This window comes from Doryrhamphus excisus, chromosome 6 (assembly GCF_030265055.1).
Source record: "Doryrhamphus excisus isolate RoL2022-K1 chromosome 6, RoL_Dexc_1.0, whole genome shotgun sequence".
NCBI lineage: Eukaryota > Metazoa > Chordata > Actinopteri > Syngnathiformes > Syngnathidae > Doryrhamphus > Doryrhamphus excisus.
The window spans coordinates 4968513-4983105 of NC_080471.1; the positions used below are offsets into that span (position 1 = coordinate 4968513).

Genomic DNA, 14593 nt, shown 5'->3' on the forward strand with positions numbered 1-14593 from the left:
TGATTAGGGCGGCACGGCGGTCAAGTGGTTAGCGTGCAGACCTCACAGCTAGGAGACCAGGGTTCAATTCCACCCTCGGCCATCTCTGTGTGGAGTTTGCATGTTCTTGCATGTAGAAAATGAATGAATGAATGACTGATGACTGATTAAATTATAAAAACAGCTAAACAGCGCCCCCTGGGTGTCATAATACACTATTAGTCACTATACAGCAATAGCTTGGTTACATGCGCAACAGACTTGAAAAGATGGATGTAGGCCAATGACTTGGCTCATTTAATAGCAAAGTATAGGGCAATTACAGTCTATTATACTGCACCTTAAAAAAAAAAAGCAGTAGCGGAGCTCATTGGGAGGGAAACTAGAACATTAGAACACAAAGTGAGTGTACTGCAAATGCAGGCAATCAGCCATATTTGGCACATCTTGGATGAATCTATTCAAATGAGGGAGCTATTTTTGTGAGACTTAAGTAGCTTGCGCTGTCCTTTTTTGTTTATTTATACTTTGTGTGTGTGTGTGTTTGTGTTTGTGTGTGTCACCTGGGTCTTCTGCAGGTTTTGCAGTCCTTCCTTGAGGTTCTGGACCTGATGCTTGAGCTGCTGCTTGTCCTCCAGACTCTTGTCCAGCTCGGCCTCTCGTTGTTTTAATTCCTCCCTCATCTTCAGGAGTTGCTGCAACACAAACAAACAGACGGTGACATCAGTAATCACGCGGCGCGACAACCCGCCGACAATCTTTTGTATGGATGATATTCAACATCTGAACGTGGATTGCATCAAAAGGTGAGGAAAACAAGCATCTTTTTCAGCCTGTTGAAAGAAGAGCAATAAGTGCAAGTGTTTGATTGCAAACAATCAAGGCGTACAAAACGACACAATGAAATGTCATTTGGGATTCCTCCTTTATCGCTGACAAATATTCTTATCGCGCGCTCGCCCTCTGAAGTTACCCGCCGTAGGCAGATGAAAAAGGTGGGCCTCCCGCGGCGCCAATCCCGTTGACGAGATGTTTTGGCGAGAGATGCAGGGGGTCTTTGAGTGCTTTTGTGCAACGGGAGCTCGCTAATTCACAAGGAGGGAGGGGTTGGAGCGAGATGGGCATGCTTGATCGCAACACGTGGACGCCCCGGCGAGGAGACGCGCCCAATTTATAGCCATCCAATTGATTGAATCAATTCAGGCCTTCAGTATAAAAGGTAATTACTCTGCAAGCAGACATGAACAGCGGGACATGAATGGATTCTCTTCTTTTTCAGCATGAGGACCAGTGATGATAGCCAGATGAAAAACAGACATAATATTCACGCAGATGTGCTTTTCGAAGACCTACTTAAAAAAAGCAACAACAAAAACATACCCGTTACTTTAAGGTATATACATCATAATTAAAGTGAAATGATTTTTCTCTACAAGAGAGGAGAAATATGATCTCAGGGAAGAAGTACATTTGAAACACTTCTATGCTAGGACTACGTTATGCTAGCCATAGCATTTCAGTATGTGGAATCAAACTATGGAATGGATTAATAATAATAATAATACATTTTATTTACATTGCACTTTACATTACATAAATCTCAAAGTGCTACAAAGAATATCACCTCATACTTCGCTATGTGATTACAAAAAAAGAACAACTTGTACCAGATGGAGGGGTAGGATTTAATAAGCTTTGCTTCTTCCTACTCCTTTTGGACATGTGGAACTGTGAACTGATTATGTGATGCATTCAATTGTAATATGATGCATGTTAAAACCATTACCATTACTAAAGAAAGATAATAACAAAGGTAAGAAAAAAATTCAAGAAATAACTCATGGCAAAACACGAAGGTGGTGTGAAGCTCACTGCCACATCTTGTGATTATTATTGGCATGTTTTTAAGTATCTGCAAAGGATCCATTGGATTTGCATTATTTCTTATGGGATTCAGTTAACGTACAGATTCATTAATGATGCAAACCAAGGTTCCTCTGTAGTTTTACACACCGTAGTCTGAACATGGTTGCCCTCATGTGTTAGCCACATGCTGATGAGTAAAGTTAATTTAAAAATTAAAAAATAAAATAAAAACCTTAAACCATATTAGGAAAGCAGGAAGTGAACAAATATAACAGTTACTGATTGTAAAAGTACCAGATGGAGGGGTAGGATTTAATAAGCTTTGCTTCTTCCTACTCCTTTTAGACATGTGGAACTGGGAACTGATTATGGGATGCATTCAATTGTAATCTGATGCATGTTCAAATGAAATAAAACCATTACCATTACCAATTAGCAACCTTAAATTCAAACCCATGTCATACAGTTCTTTTGTTATTTTGTATCCAGTGTCTTATCCCAGTGGCTATCGCAGGTGTACCCAATATTATGACCTCTGAGTGCTTTTGGAGTACTTTTCCTGTTTACCTTCTGCATGCCTTGCAGAGCTTGTTGCAGGAAGCTGAGCTGCTGACTGTGCGTGCTGTCCTCCTCGCTCCTCATCGGTTGGTTCTTGCCCTGCTCCTGCTTCAGCAGCTCCACCTCGTTTCTGTAGGCGTCCAGCTGACAGCGCAGCGAGTCATTCTCCTCCTTCAGGGCCTCCGCTTGCAACACACCTGGACGATAACAGGAAATGCCAAGAGGCCGCACACATTTTAAAGCAAGGTACATTTGAAGGCTTTTTCGGCAGACTGCAGCTGTAGTGAATAAACACTTTTAATGACACATTAGAATACATGCTATCATTATATACTCCCCATCCAAACTTTTTACAGAATTTACATTTTGCACTGTTGGATCTTGACGTTCGAACTAGAGTTTCAGAACTTTACTTTACTTTGGACGCAGTAAGTCATTTGGAACTTCTTATAAGATCCTGAGGGTTGTGGTACAACAAAATCTAGTGGTCCAATCTAGAGATCCAATTCTCGGCCCAAGTGAAGGTTGTTACTGGTGCCCAGTGTAGTCCAATAACCATCAGACGCAGGAGTTTAACAATCCATCTATGCATCGATTTATATTCCTGCCATCCAACTACATCAATCTGTGTTCAGCAAAGTTTCCACTTAGGACGAGATATATTCATCTAACATCAATTAAAGGGGCCTATTATCCTCATTTCTCCGCCCTTTGTATTGAGTGTTGTGGACTTCTATAGAGCAGCTACACACAGTAGCACAAAAAAGCACATAAAGCTTTCTAGATCTTTCAGAATCTGCACCTATTCCAGCTGTATTTCTTGGATTTCGTGGTTCCTGTGAAAATGGTCTGTTTTAATTTCCTGGCTGGAGACCCTTGACTTACCTGCCCTTCTGTGACATCACAAAAGTACATTTTTACCACGCCTTCTGAAACGGAACATTTTGAACCATCCCAAACTTCTTTCAGGACTCACTTCCAAATGTGCAAACCTTATTATCTGAAACGTTGGCATGGTTTAACACGAGAATACAACATTCTAACTACATTTATAGGTCAGAAACATGGAATAAAAAGCGTAATAGGTCCCCTGTAAAAGGTCATCTATCGATTCAATCAATATTCGGAAATGAAGCATTAGATTTAAGCACGGCACACGTTATGGCCGTGTTTTTAAATCAGCTGATGAACAGCCTATTTCAGTTGAATGGTTACTTGCTTACCGAAATAGTTTTTGTCTCTCTCCCATTTTTTCTTTTGGTACTTTGAAGCTCTACTTAGAACCTCCTTACAGTCCAACAGTGAACAATTTAAATTCTTGCAATTTTTCAACTGGTCTTAAAATGTTGATCAGGAGTGGATAAACAAACAGCAGCAAGAGACTAAATAAAGGGGAAACACACAATGCCTCATTATCGTTAACTCCTCATTATCATCCAATGTTTTTCAAAGCCTGAAAGCAACATTAAAAATGAAGCACGTGAGCGTCATGCAATCATATCAGGACATTTTGGGACGGACACGCGTTTGCCTGGTAATTGTCTGCTGGTACAGCTCATCTTTTTCCAGGGTGTAATCAAAAGCCTTTAAATTAAACCCAGCATGATGAGAGACAGGAGAAGAAACACCAGCGTCCGTCTATCAAACACTCGCTTCTTAGTCACGGGTGTGTGAATTAATAGATCGACTGTGAATGAAAAATGAGGGGGTGACCTTTAAGGCGAGTGATGGGTGATGAGAATCCTTTCAGTGCTGTGTCGTAGTCACACTGTTTATGGATTTGAACTACTAATTCAGTGTACTGCCAAGACAGTTTGTAATAACTAATATACAGAGTAGAGGAATATTGGTACGTCTTTTCTGAAGTACTTAAGTATCTTCAGTGTTTTGTTGTTGTTCCTTATTTTACGGTTGCCAAGATGGGTTGTTATCGAAAGTGAAAGTGACACTCAAGTAAGCGGGAGACTGCAAATTATAGGTTGGGATCATTTTGAAATAGCAAAAAATCATTCTAGGTATGATTTTCTAGGTATTTGACTGTTCACTACACATTTAATGGAACTGTCTGTGTCATTGTTACCACACCTCATACACAACAGAGAATAAGAAGATGTAGCAGGAGGTATCAGTGTTGCCAACTAAGCTATGGTTAGTGTTCAATAAGAACTCCCTCTGGATATTATTTTTACAAAAGTGACTGCCGACAAATCTAGACTTTTGGATACCGAGGTGCCTCCTGGGATTGAAGTTAAAAAAAACAGCAGTCCATCTTCATTCATTCATTTTCTATTCCTTATCCTCAAGAGGGTCGCTGGTATGCTGGAGCCTATCCCAGCTGTCTTCGGGCTAGAGAGGCGGGGTACACCCTGGACTGGTGGCCAGCCAATCACAGGGCACATATAGACAAACAACCATTCACACTCACATTCATACCTATGGACAATTTGGAGTCGCTAATTAACCTAGCATGTTTTTGGAATGTGGGAGGAAACCGGAGTACCCGGAGAAAACCCATGCATGTACAAGGAGAACATGCAAACTTATGGTAATAGAACCCAGATGCCCGAGGGGGGGGGATCGAACCCGGGTCTCCGAGCTGTGTGATCTGTGCACTAACCACTCGGACACCATGGAGCCCAGTGTGTCTTCTAATTGGTAAAATTATAAAGATGTGACAGCGTCAGAGAAAGCAAGCATAGGTTTTATTTTTCTAGCACATTACTGTGGTGCTTTCAAGGACATCCAAACAAAGTGCAAAATCTTAATACGTGTGGGCTTCCTAACGGAGACTGACTTAAAAGCACGTATTGCTCTTCTCAGCGAGCAGCGGGTGTTTCTGTGGGCCCTTCCAGGTGGCATGTTTCATTTATGACATAAAACAACAAAGACAAGCGACAGATGGAAGTTCATTTGAAGTTCTAAACACATTTGTTGTGCTTTTTCTTGTTCTTCAATCACATTTTGTCCCCCACAGCATTATTCCTCTCTTCTACAGCATACATTACAATTACATGCAAATGCACCACGGCCAATTATGCAATTTAGGCGATGACGTCTGCTGCAGACCGTCTCAGCCACTGAACATCGATAGGACGGTTCAAACAGTGGCAATGCAAAATCCATCCATGTGTCAACTCCACTGCAAAAGCACTAATCACGAGCGCGGTCACGGCAAGCTGGAGCCGATCCCAGATGGCTGTTAATTCAATATTCCCCGCAAGTCAGTCGTGATCAACAACAGATTACGGGCGGTAAAAGGATGGCGATAATCCCAGAGCGTTTTGTCCGCCAGATCTCTTCTGGACATATAACCCGACCTATCGAGCGCAGCCTGAGGACGGGTTATTGTATTCTCACCTCCGGGGATGTCCGGTATTATCGGCATTGCTCTGCTGCAAAGTGGAGAAGCGGGGCAGGGATGGGGATGGGGGAACAGGATGAGCTCCTCGGGAATGTACAATACGCGGAGTAGACATCGGAGATAAGACCGCCGTATTCATGAGTGTTGCACGAGGAAAGACTGTTCATGGACGCTCGCTGGGCATCGCCTTCTGCGCACATTTGATGCGGGTGGTATTGATCTGAGGTCCATCAAAGCGGTGTGAGGAGGTGTCAAACGCTTGGTCAGATTCAGAGCGATTCCCTCCGTTCGTTCATTTAGCGGGTGCCGTTATCGACCTGCAGGCCATCCGTGATGGGGTTCATGCTACATGCGCACACAAACAGCTTTTTCCTATCGCTGTGGTGGAGTCTGACGCAGGTCATCGATTGGCTCCTAAAGAGACCCTGAATCATGATCATCATTTTTATGTTGTTGATTAAAGCCGAGTTTGCGGCCATGTAACCGCAGATACGTTGTTTAAAGGTCAGCGAGGGTGAGCGATATAACAGGTACCACCTATGGCAGGAATTGCCATATTAGCAGCTGCCGTCGCCTGGCGATGACAAGCCTTTTTCAGCGGTGCTTATTACCGAGAAGGGATGCATACATCTCGGTTGCGATTAGCAAGGCTGTCGTATTAGCTAACAGGAGATACTGAGCCCATTACACCATAAGAGGAGCCTGTGTCTGTGTGTGTGGTTGAGACTTAAACACTGCAGATTAGCGGCGCTGTTCATTTTTGTTGCTTCAGCAAACAGGAACAGCCACCGTGTTCGATTGCCATGACTTGACAACAGCTTTGGACAACTTCACGTGCACATTTCAACACACTCTCAGCGTGTTCTCTGCAAGCATGAGAAGTTTCAGTCGGAAGGTGTTCCGTTTTTACCCAAAAATATGATCTTTTTTTGACTGCATAATCCCAGGGTAGTTTTGATGCTGGAAAACTGAAGGAAAACTGAAATGTAAGCAGGTCAGAAGCAACGGTTTTGGGGGGCAATTTTCAACAAAAACGTGGTTGTAAATATCGCAATAGCAAAAATATTACATTTGATTGAATGGAACAAGACTGCACGGTGATCAAGTGGTTAGCGCGCAGACCCGGCAGCTAGGAGACAAGGGTTCAATTCCACCCTCGGCCACCTCTGTGTGGAGTTTGCATGCGTGGGTTTTCTCCGGGTACTCCGGTTTCCTCCCACATTCCAAAAACATGCTAGGTTAATTAGCCACTCCAAATTGTCCATAGGTATGAATGTGAGTGTGAATGGTTGTTTGTCTATATGTGCCCTGTGATTGGCCGCCCTCGTGAGGATAAGTGGATAAGAGGAAAATGAATGAATGAATGAATGGAATAATATTGAAATAGATGCACTTTAGAGATGCTTCATTCGTTCATTGTGCTTCATTATCAATACCTCAATAGTCACAATACATTCACCAATAAGAATCCAATTCATTAAGGTAGGCAATGAAGCCATTTGGAAAGCTGCACATTTCTATACGGCACAAACATCAGTATAAGAACAAAGCCAAGTGCAAAGTATGAAACTCCAGCCCCCAGTCTCCACTCATCACTCCCGTGTGATTCTTCCTATTAGAGAAGAAGCGCTTTACAGTCAATGCAAATTTGATCCCACGCCAAAACCTGGAAGTCCAGGCCACGGTCATACTGAGTCAGCAAGCTTGTTGCTGCATCACTTGTGTGCTGATATCATTGTCAGCGATATTTCGATGGTGTCTCATTTACATGCTAATATCGCCCGATAATCAGATATCCAATGTTTGAAATCTCATTGGTGTTGGCAGTTTGACCAGAGCTCTAATTTACTAACTTTTTATAGTAGGCACCGTTGAAGGCAGCATGCGTACCTGAGTCTTCAGAGTCTTTGCTATCTGGGGCCTCCTCCATGTCATCGTCGGACATTTCCATCTCCTCCTCGCGCCGGATGCCCATCAGTTGCTCGTTGTGCATGTTCCTGATCTCCTGGAAAACAAAAGGAGAAAGGAGAGACGGGTCAAGACAGCCATCACTTAAGCCCAAGTCGCCAGCTTTGATTTTCCACTGCTGCTGGCGTTGCGAGGGAACTAGAGAGCAGATGAGTAAAGATGACAAAGACGCTCTTCCAGACCCCACCGTTTTTATTCTGGCACAAAAAAAAAAAAAAACACTCATGCTGGGCGAGAAAACATGACGCGTCCTACATTGTTCCCAGTTTTATTTATAATGCCGGAATAAAGGCCGGCAATACCAATCATCTTGCTTGTGCTGGGACTCTATCAAAAGGATGGACACGTCCCTGGTTGGTCATGAGGTCTTGTGAGTCCTGTGTAAAAAGTACGCTGCTTCGTCCTTTCTGAGAGCTGCCATCAGAAGGCAGCTACACGGGCGTTATGATGGCATGGCGGGTGCGACAATATGATGGGCTGTGGTGATAAATGGCGTTCAATCAGTCCCAAAGTGAGAAAATGGCCTTCTTCTGAACACAAGGTGGTATGGGTAGCCTCCCCTGCGGACTGCTTTCTATTGTTAGCTCAGCAAGGGAAGCTTCTACTGTTGTTCTTGTTGTTTCTGCATAACAACAGGTTACTCGTTGCCTGTGCTTTTCTTTCTCTGGTCTCAAACGTGGCCAAAGCTTCTCTTCTGTTATCTGGACATCTTCTCGTTCGGCCTCCTCTTTAAAATCATGACATGTTTTGCAAGAAAATTATATTCGGTAGTTGGGCAGCGTTTTGCCACCACCGGAAGGCGCTTTATTCAGGGTGACTTAAATACTATCCACTCTTTCAATTTGTACAATGTGATGTGGGAAATGTACTAGGTTCAATGTATATTCTTGGCCATTACTTGGTGCTATATTGATCGTACGGAACTACAACGGTTAACACAAAATATATGAAGATCTAGGCTGCACGGCGAACGAGTGGTTAGCGCGCAGGCCTCACAGCAAGGAGACCAGAGTTCAATTCCACCCTCGGCCATCTCTGTGTGGAGTTTGCATGTTCTCCCCGTGCATGCGTGGGTTTTCTCCGGGTACTCCGGTTTCCTCCCACATTCCAAAAACATGCTAGGTTAATTAGCCACTCCAAATTGTCCATAGGTATGAATGTGAGTGTGAATGGTTGTTTGTCTATATGTGCCCAGTGATTGGCTGGCCACCAGTCCAGGGTGTACCCCGCCTCTTTAGCCTGAAGACAGCTGGGATAGGCTCCAGAATACCCGCGACCCTCGTGAGAATAAGCAGTAGAAAATGAATGAATGAAGACGGACCGCCGTTTTCTTTAACTTGAACACACATGGATACCCTTTTCTTTCGAAACCAGTTCAATCCCAGGAGGCACCTCGGTATCCAAAAGTCCAGATTTGTCAGCAGTCCCTTGTGAAAATAATATCCAGAGGGAGGTCTTATTAAACACTAACTATAGCTTAGTTGGCAACACTGATCCCTCCTGCTACATCTTCTTATTCTCTGGTGTGTATGAGGTGTGGTAACAATGACACAGACAGTTCCATTAAATGTGTTGTGAACAGTCAAATACCTAGAAAATCATACCTAGAATGATTTTTTGCTATTTCAAATATTTGCAGTCTCCTGCCTCTTGCTCGAAGATAGCTGGGATAGGCTCCAGCACCCTCCGCGACCCTTGTGAGGGTAAGCGGTAGAAAATGAATGAATGAATGTGAAGATCTACTATGCTAACACAAGTAGCGACTAGTACTTTGTGGTTCCTGGGGATTGAGGGAAATGACAATGTGGGAAGATGGTACTATTGCGATCAGCGTTTGTTGACGTCTTTCGTGTATATCAGGATGTTCTGAACTCCTGCTTCCAAGCCAGTTTTAGCGCATAGTACAGTATGTGCTCCTTCTTTAGAGAGCAAACCAGCTGCTGGTTCCAGCGGTATCACACCAAGTTGCTTCAATCACGCGCCATCAACTAAATTAGGCCCCTCACTAGCATACGTGCTTTTATCCACATCCTCACTAAAATACACCAATGCCAAAAAAACAACACAATCAACAATCCCTGTATAACTGCAAACACCGGCTGCGGTACCCATCCGTTTATACGCTATTAATCATAAATGTGCTGTCATTAAAAAATATTTCAATCAATAGACTGCATAATATATCCCCCATCCAAACTGCAGAAGGGAGCAAAATAAATGTGCCTGAAAGTAAATAAACTTTCAGCCATCTGTCAGTTGACATTTTTCAGACGGAGCTCGACGGCAGAGGTCAGACACACACACACACACACACACACACACCAGCCGACACACACAACCATCTGCTGTGTGTACACACTAAAAGACAAGTAGAGGAAGGCGGCTGAAGTGTTGACTGTGCCTTGGAGCTGCATCTTGCCCATCTCCCCATGCTTCACCTCCAGGCCAGCCTATCACAGAGAACACGTACGACTTACTCACCTCGTCCGTTTACTCTTTTTTTTGTGTGTTCCTCACACAGAATGAATTAGCTGAGTCAAACCGCTTCAGTATTTGGTTCCGTGGCTCCGCTAACACGCTCGTAAGCAGCGCTGAGGCGCATTATGAGCAGGACGTATCCTTGTCATTTTCTCACATTTTATTTCATGTGAGACTGGCTGCCAACAGCACAGGGAGAAATATAAGCGAGGAAGAGAACCGCCACTCGCAGAACGCCATGTGCTTCATCGGCAACACACACACACCATTTGTACTTGTCAAAATTAAAAACACATCCCGATTGCTAATGTTAGACTGGATATGAATAAACACTTCATTTTTACATTTTGCCCATCATCTACAATCCTTGTGTGAGACATGAACACATCTTTCTGTTGTCTGTGCATTCTAAAGATATACAAACAGATAAAAAGAGGCAGCCCATTACTGCACATAAAGGAAAAGGAAAACCAATACCGCCTACTTATTCTACTTTACTACAAGTATAAATCCATTTAAATAATAATGTCATAATTTTGGGGGGTATATTTTTTTGTTAAGTTTAAGTATATTATTCACTGTCTTACCTGCAGACTCATGGGAATTTGCAAACATGAACCTGGTTTTATTTGTGCTCATCTGTGTCTTATTCCCCCTCGGATTCGAGCAGGCTTCATTGGTTCATGCTCAAAAATAGGCGGGACACACACCAGTCAGACGGTGCAAGATCCAATCTATTTATACTCTCCAGGAGGCGGGTCCAGACAGGAACGGTCTGCTCTTTAGTGGTGTGAAATGACAAGTTAGGATACAGTAGAGTGCAGCCTCTCTTCTATTCACGGCCACTCAGTACGAGCTTCTTTTGTACAATTAGAGACCTAACAGCAATTTTCCTGCCTTTGCCTTTCCGCACATCCGAGCTGTAACAATTGACTCTACAATTTGCCTGCCTTTATAGGTCGTATAACGGAGGGCGGACGACTGGGTTTGATGGGTTCTGTGTAAAAGGCAAAGGCCGATAAATACCCGATCTTGTGTTAGAAGCTCTGATGTGGCAATTTAGTGTCATTTCTGCGTGAAAGAGTGGAAGTAGCAGATTGCCTGTGGCAACACCTACCTTTAAAAAGAGTTGACTGCTGCTTCTACTGTGAGAGTTTGTCATATCTTTGATTGCGTAGACATTTAAAAGACTATATTTGCTTAAGAATAAAGACACTTACCCAACAAGTCCAGGCATGTGACATACATCATGCTAATTTAGCACTAGATTCAAATCAAAATGATGTAGCTACAGCTATAGTGTTCCTTACACGGGTAGGCGGCAGGGAGGGCAGAGGTTTGGATGTCCTGTAGTCTTCACGTCATGTGACTTACTGTCCAGGATGGAGTCTGTATCACCTGTCTGCTCTTAGTCGTGCTTTCACTATCAATACAAGACATGAAAAACTTTCCCATGTGTCGTAAGGAAGGAAGACCGTGAGATCTAATTACCCATGAGTCATCTCAACAGTTCATTTGAAACGCCAAGAAAAGTTGGACCAACCTCTGCTTGCTTGCGCCACACGTCCAGGTTCTTGCGTTGCGCTTTGGAGAAATGGTCCCATGCCTTTTGTTTGGAAGCGGCTTGGAATACAGACACAATCTGCTCAACTGTGGCGGGATGCAGGGGAGCAAGGAGCAGAAACCATCCAGAGACGCAGAGATGGAGACAGAGGGCAGGTGGGAGGGAGCAGAGGAGCGAGAGAGTGGAGTCAACTATAGGGATCTATATAAAAGTACTCTGTGTGTGTGTGTGTGTGTGTGTGCGTGCGAGTGTAAGCATGTGCTCGTCTTACCTGTGGATGCCAAACGCATTGGCTTGCAGCAGAACACTCAGATATGGACAAAAGTATTGGGACACACCTCTTGATGAATGAATGGCCCCGTATTCTAGTGTCAGAGGTCTCACAATAGTGTAGTTCTTATGAGAGGCAGCACGGATGAATTTGTCGTACTCAGCATGCAGTTTGGCTCTGGACTATGTTGTACAGTACAGATAGTCACAGACAAAAATATTAGACCAGCCTTGTTTCTTTAATTAGTTGTTCTTTTGAATGGCTGGCACCAAGTGTGTTATCTAAAGAATACAATGAATGTCTAAAAGCACTGCTTTTTGCAGTACAATGCCATAGCTATTGATGTAATCAAGATAATAATGGTTTTATTTCATTTGAACATGCATCAGATTACAATTGAATGCATCACATAATCAGTTCACAGTTCCACATGTCCAAAAGGAGTAGGAAGAAGCAAAGCTTATTAAATCCTACCCCTCCATCTGGTACTTTTACAATCACTAACTGTTACATTTGTTCACTTCCTGCTTACCCTAATACAGTTTAAGGTTTTTTTTTTTTAATAATGTACCTTGTACCGAAGTACTCTGTGATATGAGCATCCAATGCCATAATGGGTACCATAGTGCATGTCAATATAGTGATATATATAGCACATCATGACTGGTTCAAGACTCTTCATCCTTGTATTTAGCAAACATCAACTGCTTGTATTGTTTCTTGAATTGGCTCATCGTTGTGCATTGTTTGATTTCCTTACTCAATCCATTCCATAGTTTGATTCCACATACTGAAATGCTATGGCTAGCATAACGTAGTCCTAGCATAGAAGTGTTTCAAATGTACTTCTTCCCTGAGATCATATTTCTCCTCTCTTGTAGAGAAGTATTGGATGACATTTTTAGCTAATTGCTTATTTTTAGCCTTATGCATTATTTTAGCTGTTTGATGATGAACTATATCAGCAAGTTGAAGTATTTGTGATTTTAGAAATAAGGAGTTAGTATGTTCTCTGTAGGCGGCATTATGAATTATCCTTACTGGCCTTTTTTGCAGTACATTTAGTGAGTGAAGATTGCTTTTATAGTTATTATCCCATATTTCCACACAATAAATAAGATATGGTAGAACCAGAGAGCAATGTAATATTGTAATAATGTAATGTGTACTTTAATTACACTCTAACAAGCTATGTTGTCATCATCATTATATTTGTAAGAACAAAATTACCTTTAGTTGTACCAGGCAATAAAGTGAACAAAGAGTTTAGACAGTTTATTCAGCTTTATTTTTAAGATGTGCAGCAAAGCCCGCTTTTTTTTGTCTTACATTGGAATTTCTTAATCATTTTGTGTAAACTCATTCCTTACTATTTATAGACGCTCCCTGAGACACACCGTATTCACTTCCTGTAGGGTCACTGGAGCTACTGGCCGGAGGTCCCAACACTTTTGTCCACACGGCACTCAAATTAAACACCTGATAATCAGACATGCTCACTTTCTTTCTAGAACAGTATCATCAAATAATTTGCCTTTTTTTAAATTTAGTTTCTGCAAGGGTTGACTTACTTTTACACCCGCATGATAGTAATTCTAAAATAAATACAAATGGCTGGTAATGACGGCTTGAGGGTTTGACTCTGGGACAGATTATTTAATAGTGACGCCTTCAATAAGAACACTTTCATTTGATATGAGCCAGTGTGCTCATGTTGGGTGGTCATGGAGGACAATATGGGTGGTCTGGGTATCCCATAAGCACTAACACACACACTGGGGAAGTCAATAAGACCACCAGACAAGAAGTGTGTGTGCTGTGTTGAGAGAGCGAGCGAGGGGGAGAGAGAGAGAGCACAGCGTGGGGATCAATAGCATCATCCCAGCACTCTGTAATTTGATGGATCTGATCGATATCGAAGGCAAAGAGAGCGTGGAGACTTTCATGGCTCGGAGCTTTCATGCGAGACGAGCGGTAGGCGTGTGTTTTGGGTGGAAACATGTTTGGACTATTTATTTACTATACAGTAAGACAAAACAACTCTTTCTGGAAAGGCGGGATGGGGTTTTATGTTGTTGTTCGGGGATTTAATTGTTATTGTAAAGCCTTGAGCACTGAAAATTCAATTATGTGGATTTGCTTTGGTTTTAGTGCAACAGTGCAAATATGATTGCAAAGTGACATTACTCAAGTAATTAAAATAAAAGCATTAATCTGTCTCTTTAAATATGGATTAATTTATTCCTATATTGCTATTTTCCCTAGAAATGCATGCGGACCAAAGGTAGTATCGTGTGTTCATATTCAGTGTAGGATCCTTGAATGGGTTTACAAAATCCAACGAGGCCTGCGCATGAAAACTCAAACACTTATATTTTACATTTTGGACACCAACCCAACAAGTTAGAAAGTTAGATATATTTAAAGCTTTTTCCATTTTTGGCATTTACATTTTTTTTTTGTCCCATAATAATTTCCCTTCAGGCTGTGGCCGTGACATATGCTAGCATACATGTACTACATATATCATAAATGTTTTAGAATCATT

The 14593-nt window shown here is 42.5% G+C and overlaps 1 protein-coding gene across 3 annotated transcripts in view; it reads right to left on the minus strand.

The window, feature by feature from the left end:
- enox2 (ecto-NOX disulfide-thiol exchanger 2) overlaps positions 1-14593 on the minus strand; it is a 197808-nt gene that overhangs the window by 15127 nt on the left and 168088 nt on the right. For all 3 annotated transcript variants that reach the window (XM_058076577.1, XM_058076578.1, XM_058076579.1), the window contains 4 exons: positions 11754-11860; positions 7655-7769; positions 2413-2600; positions 543-674 (listed from right to left, as the gene is read on the minus strand). In XM_058076577.1, coding sequence (XP_057932560.1) covers positions 543-674; positions 2413-2600; positions 7655-7769; positions 11754-11860 — 542 coding nt within the window. The remainder of the gene's footprint in view (positions 1-542; positions 675-2412; positions 2601-7654; positions 7770-11753; positions 11861-14593) is intronic.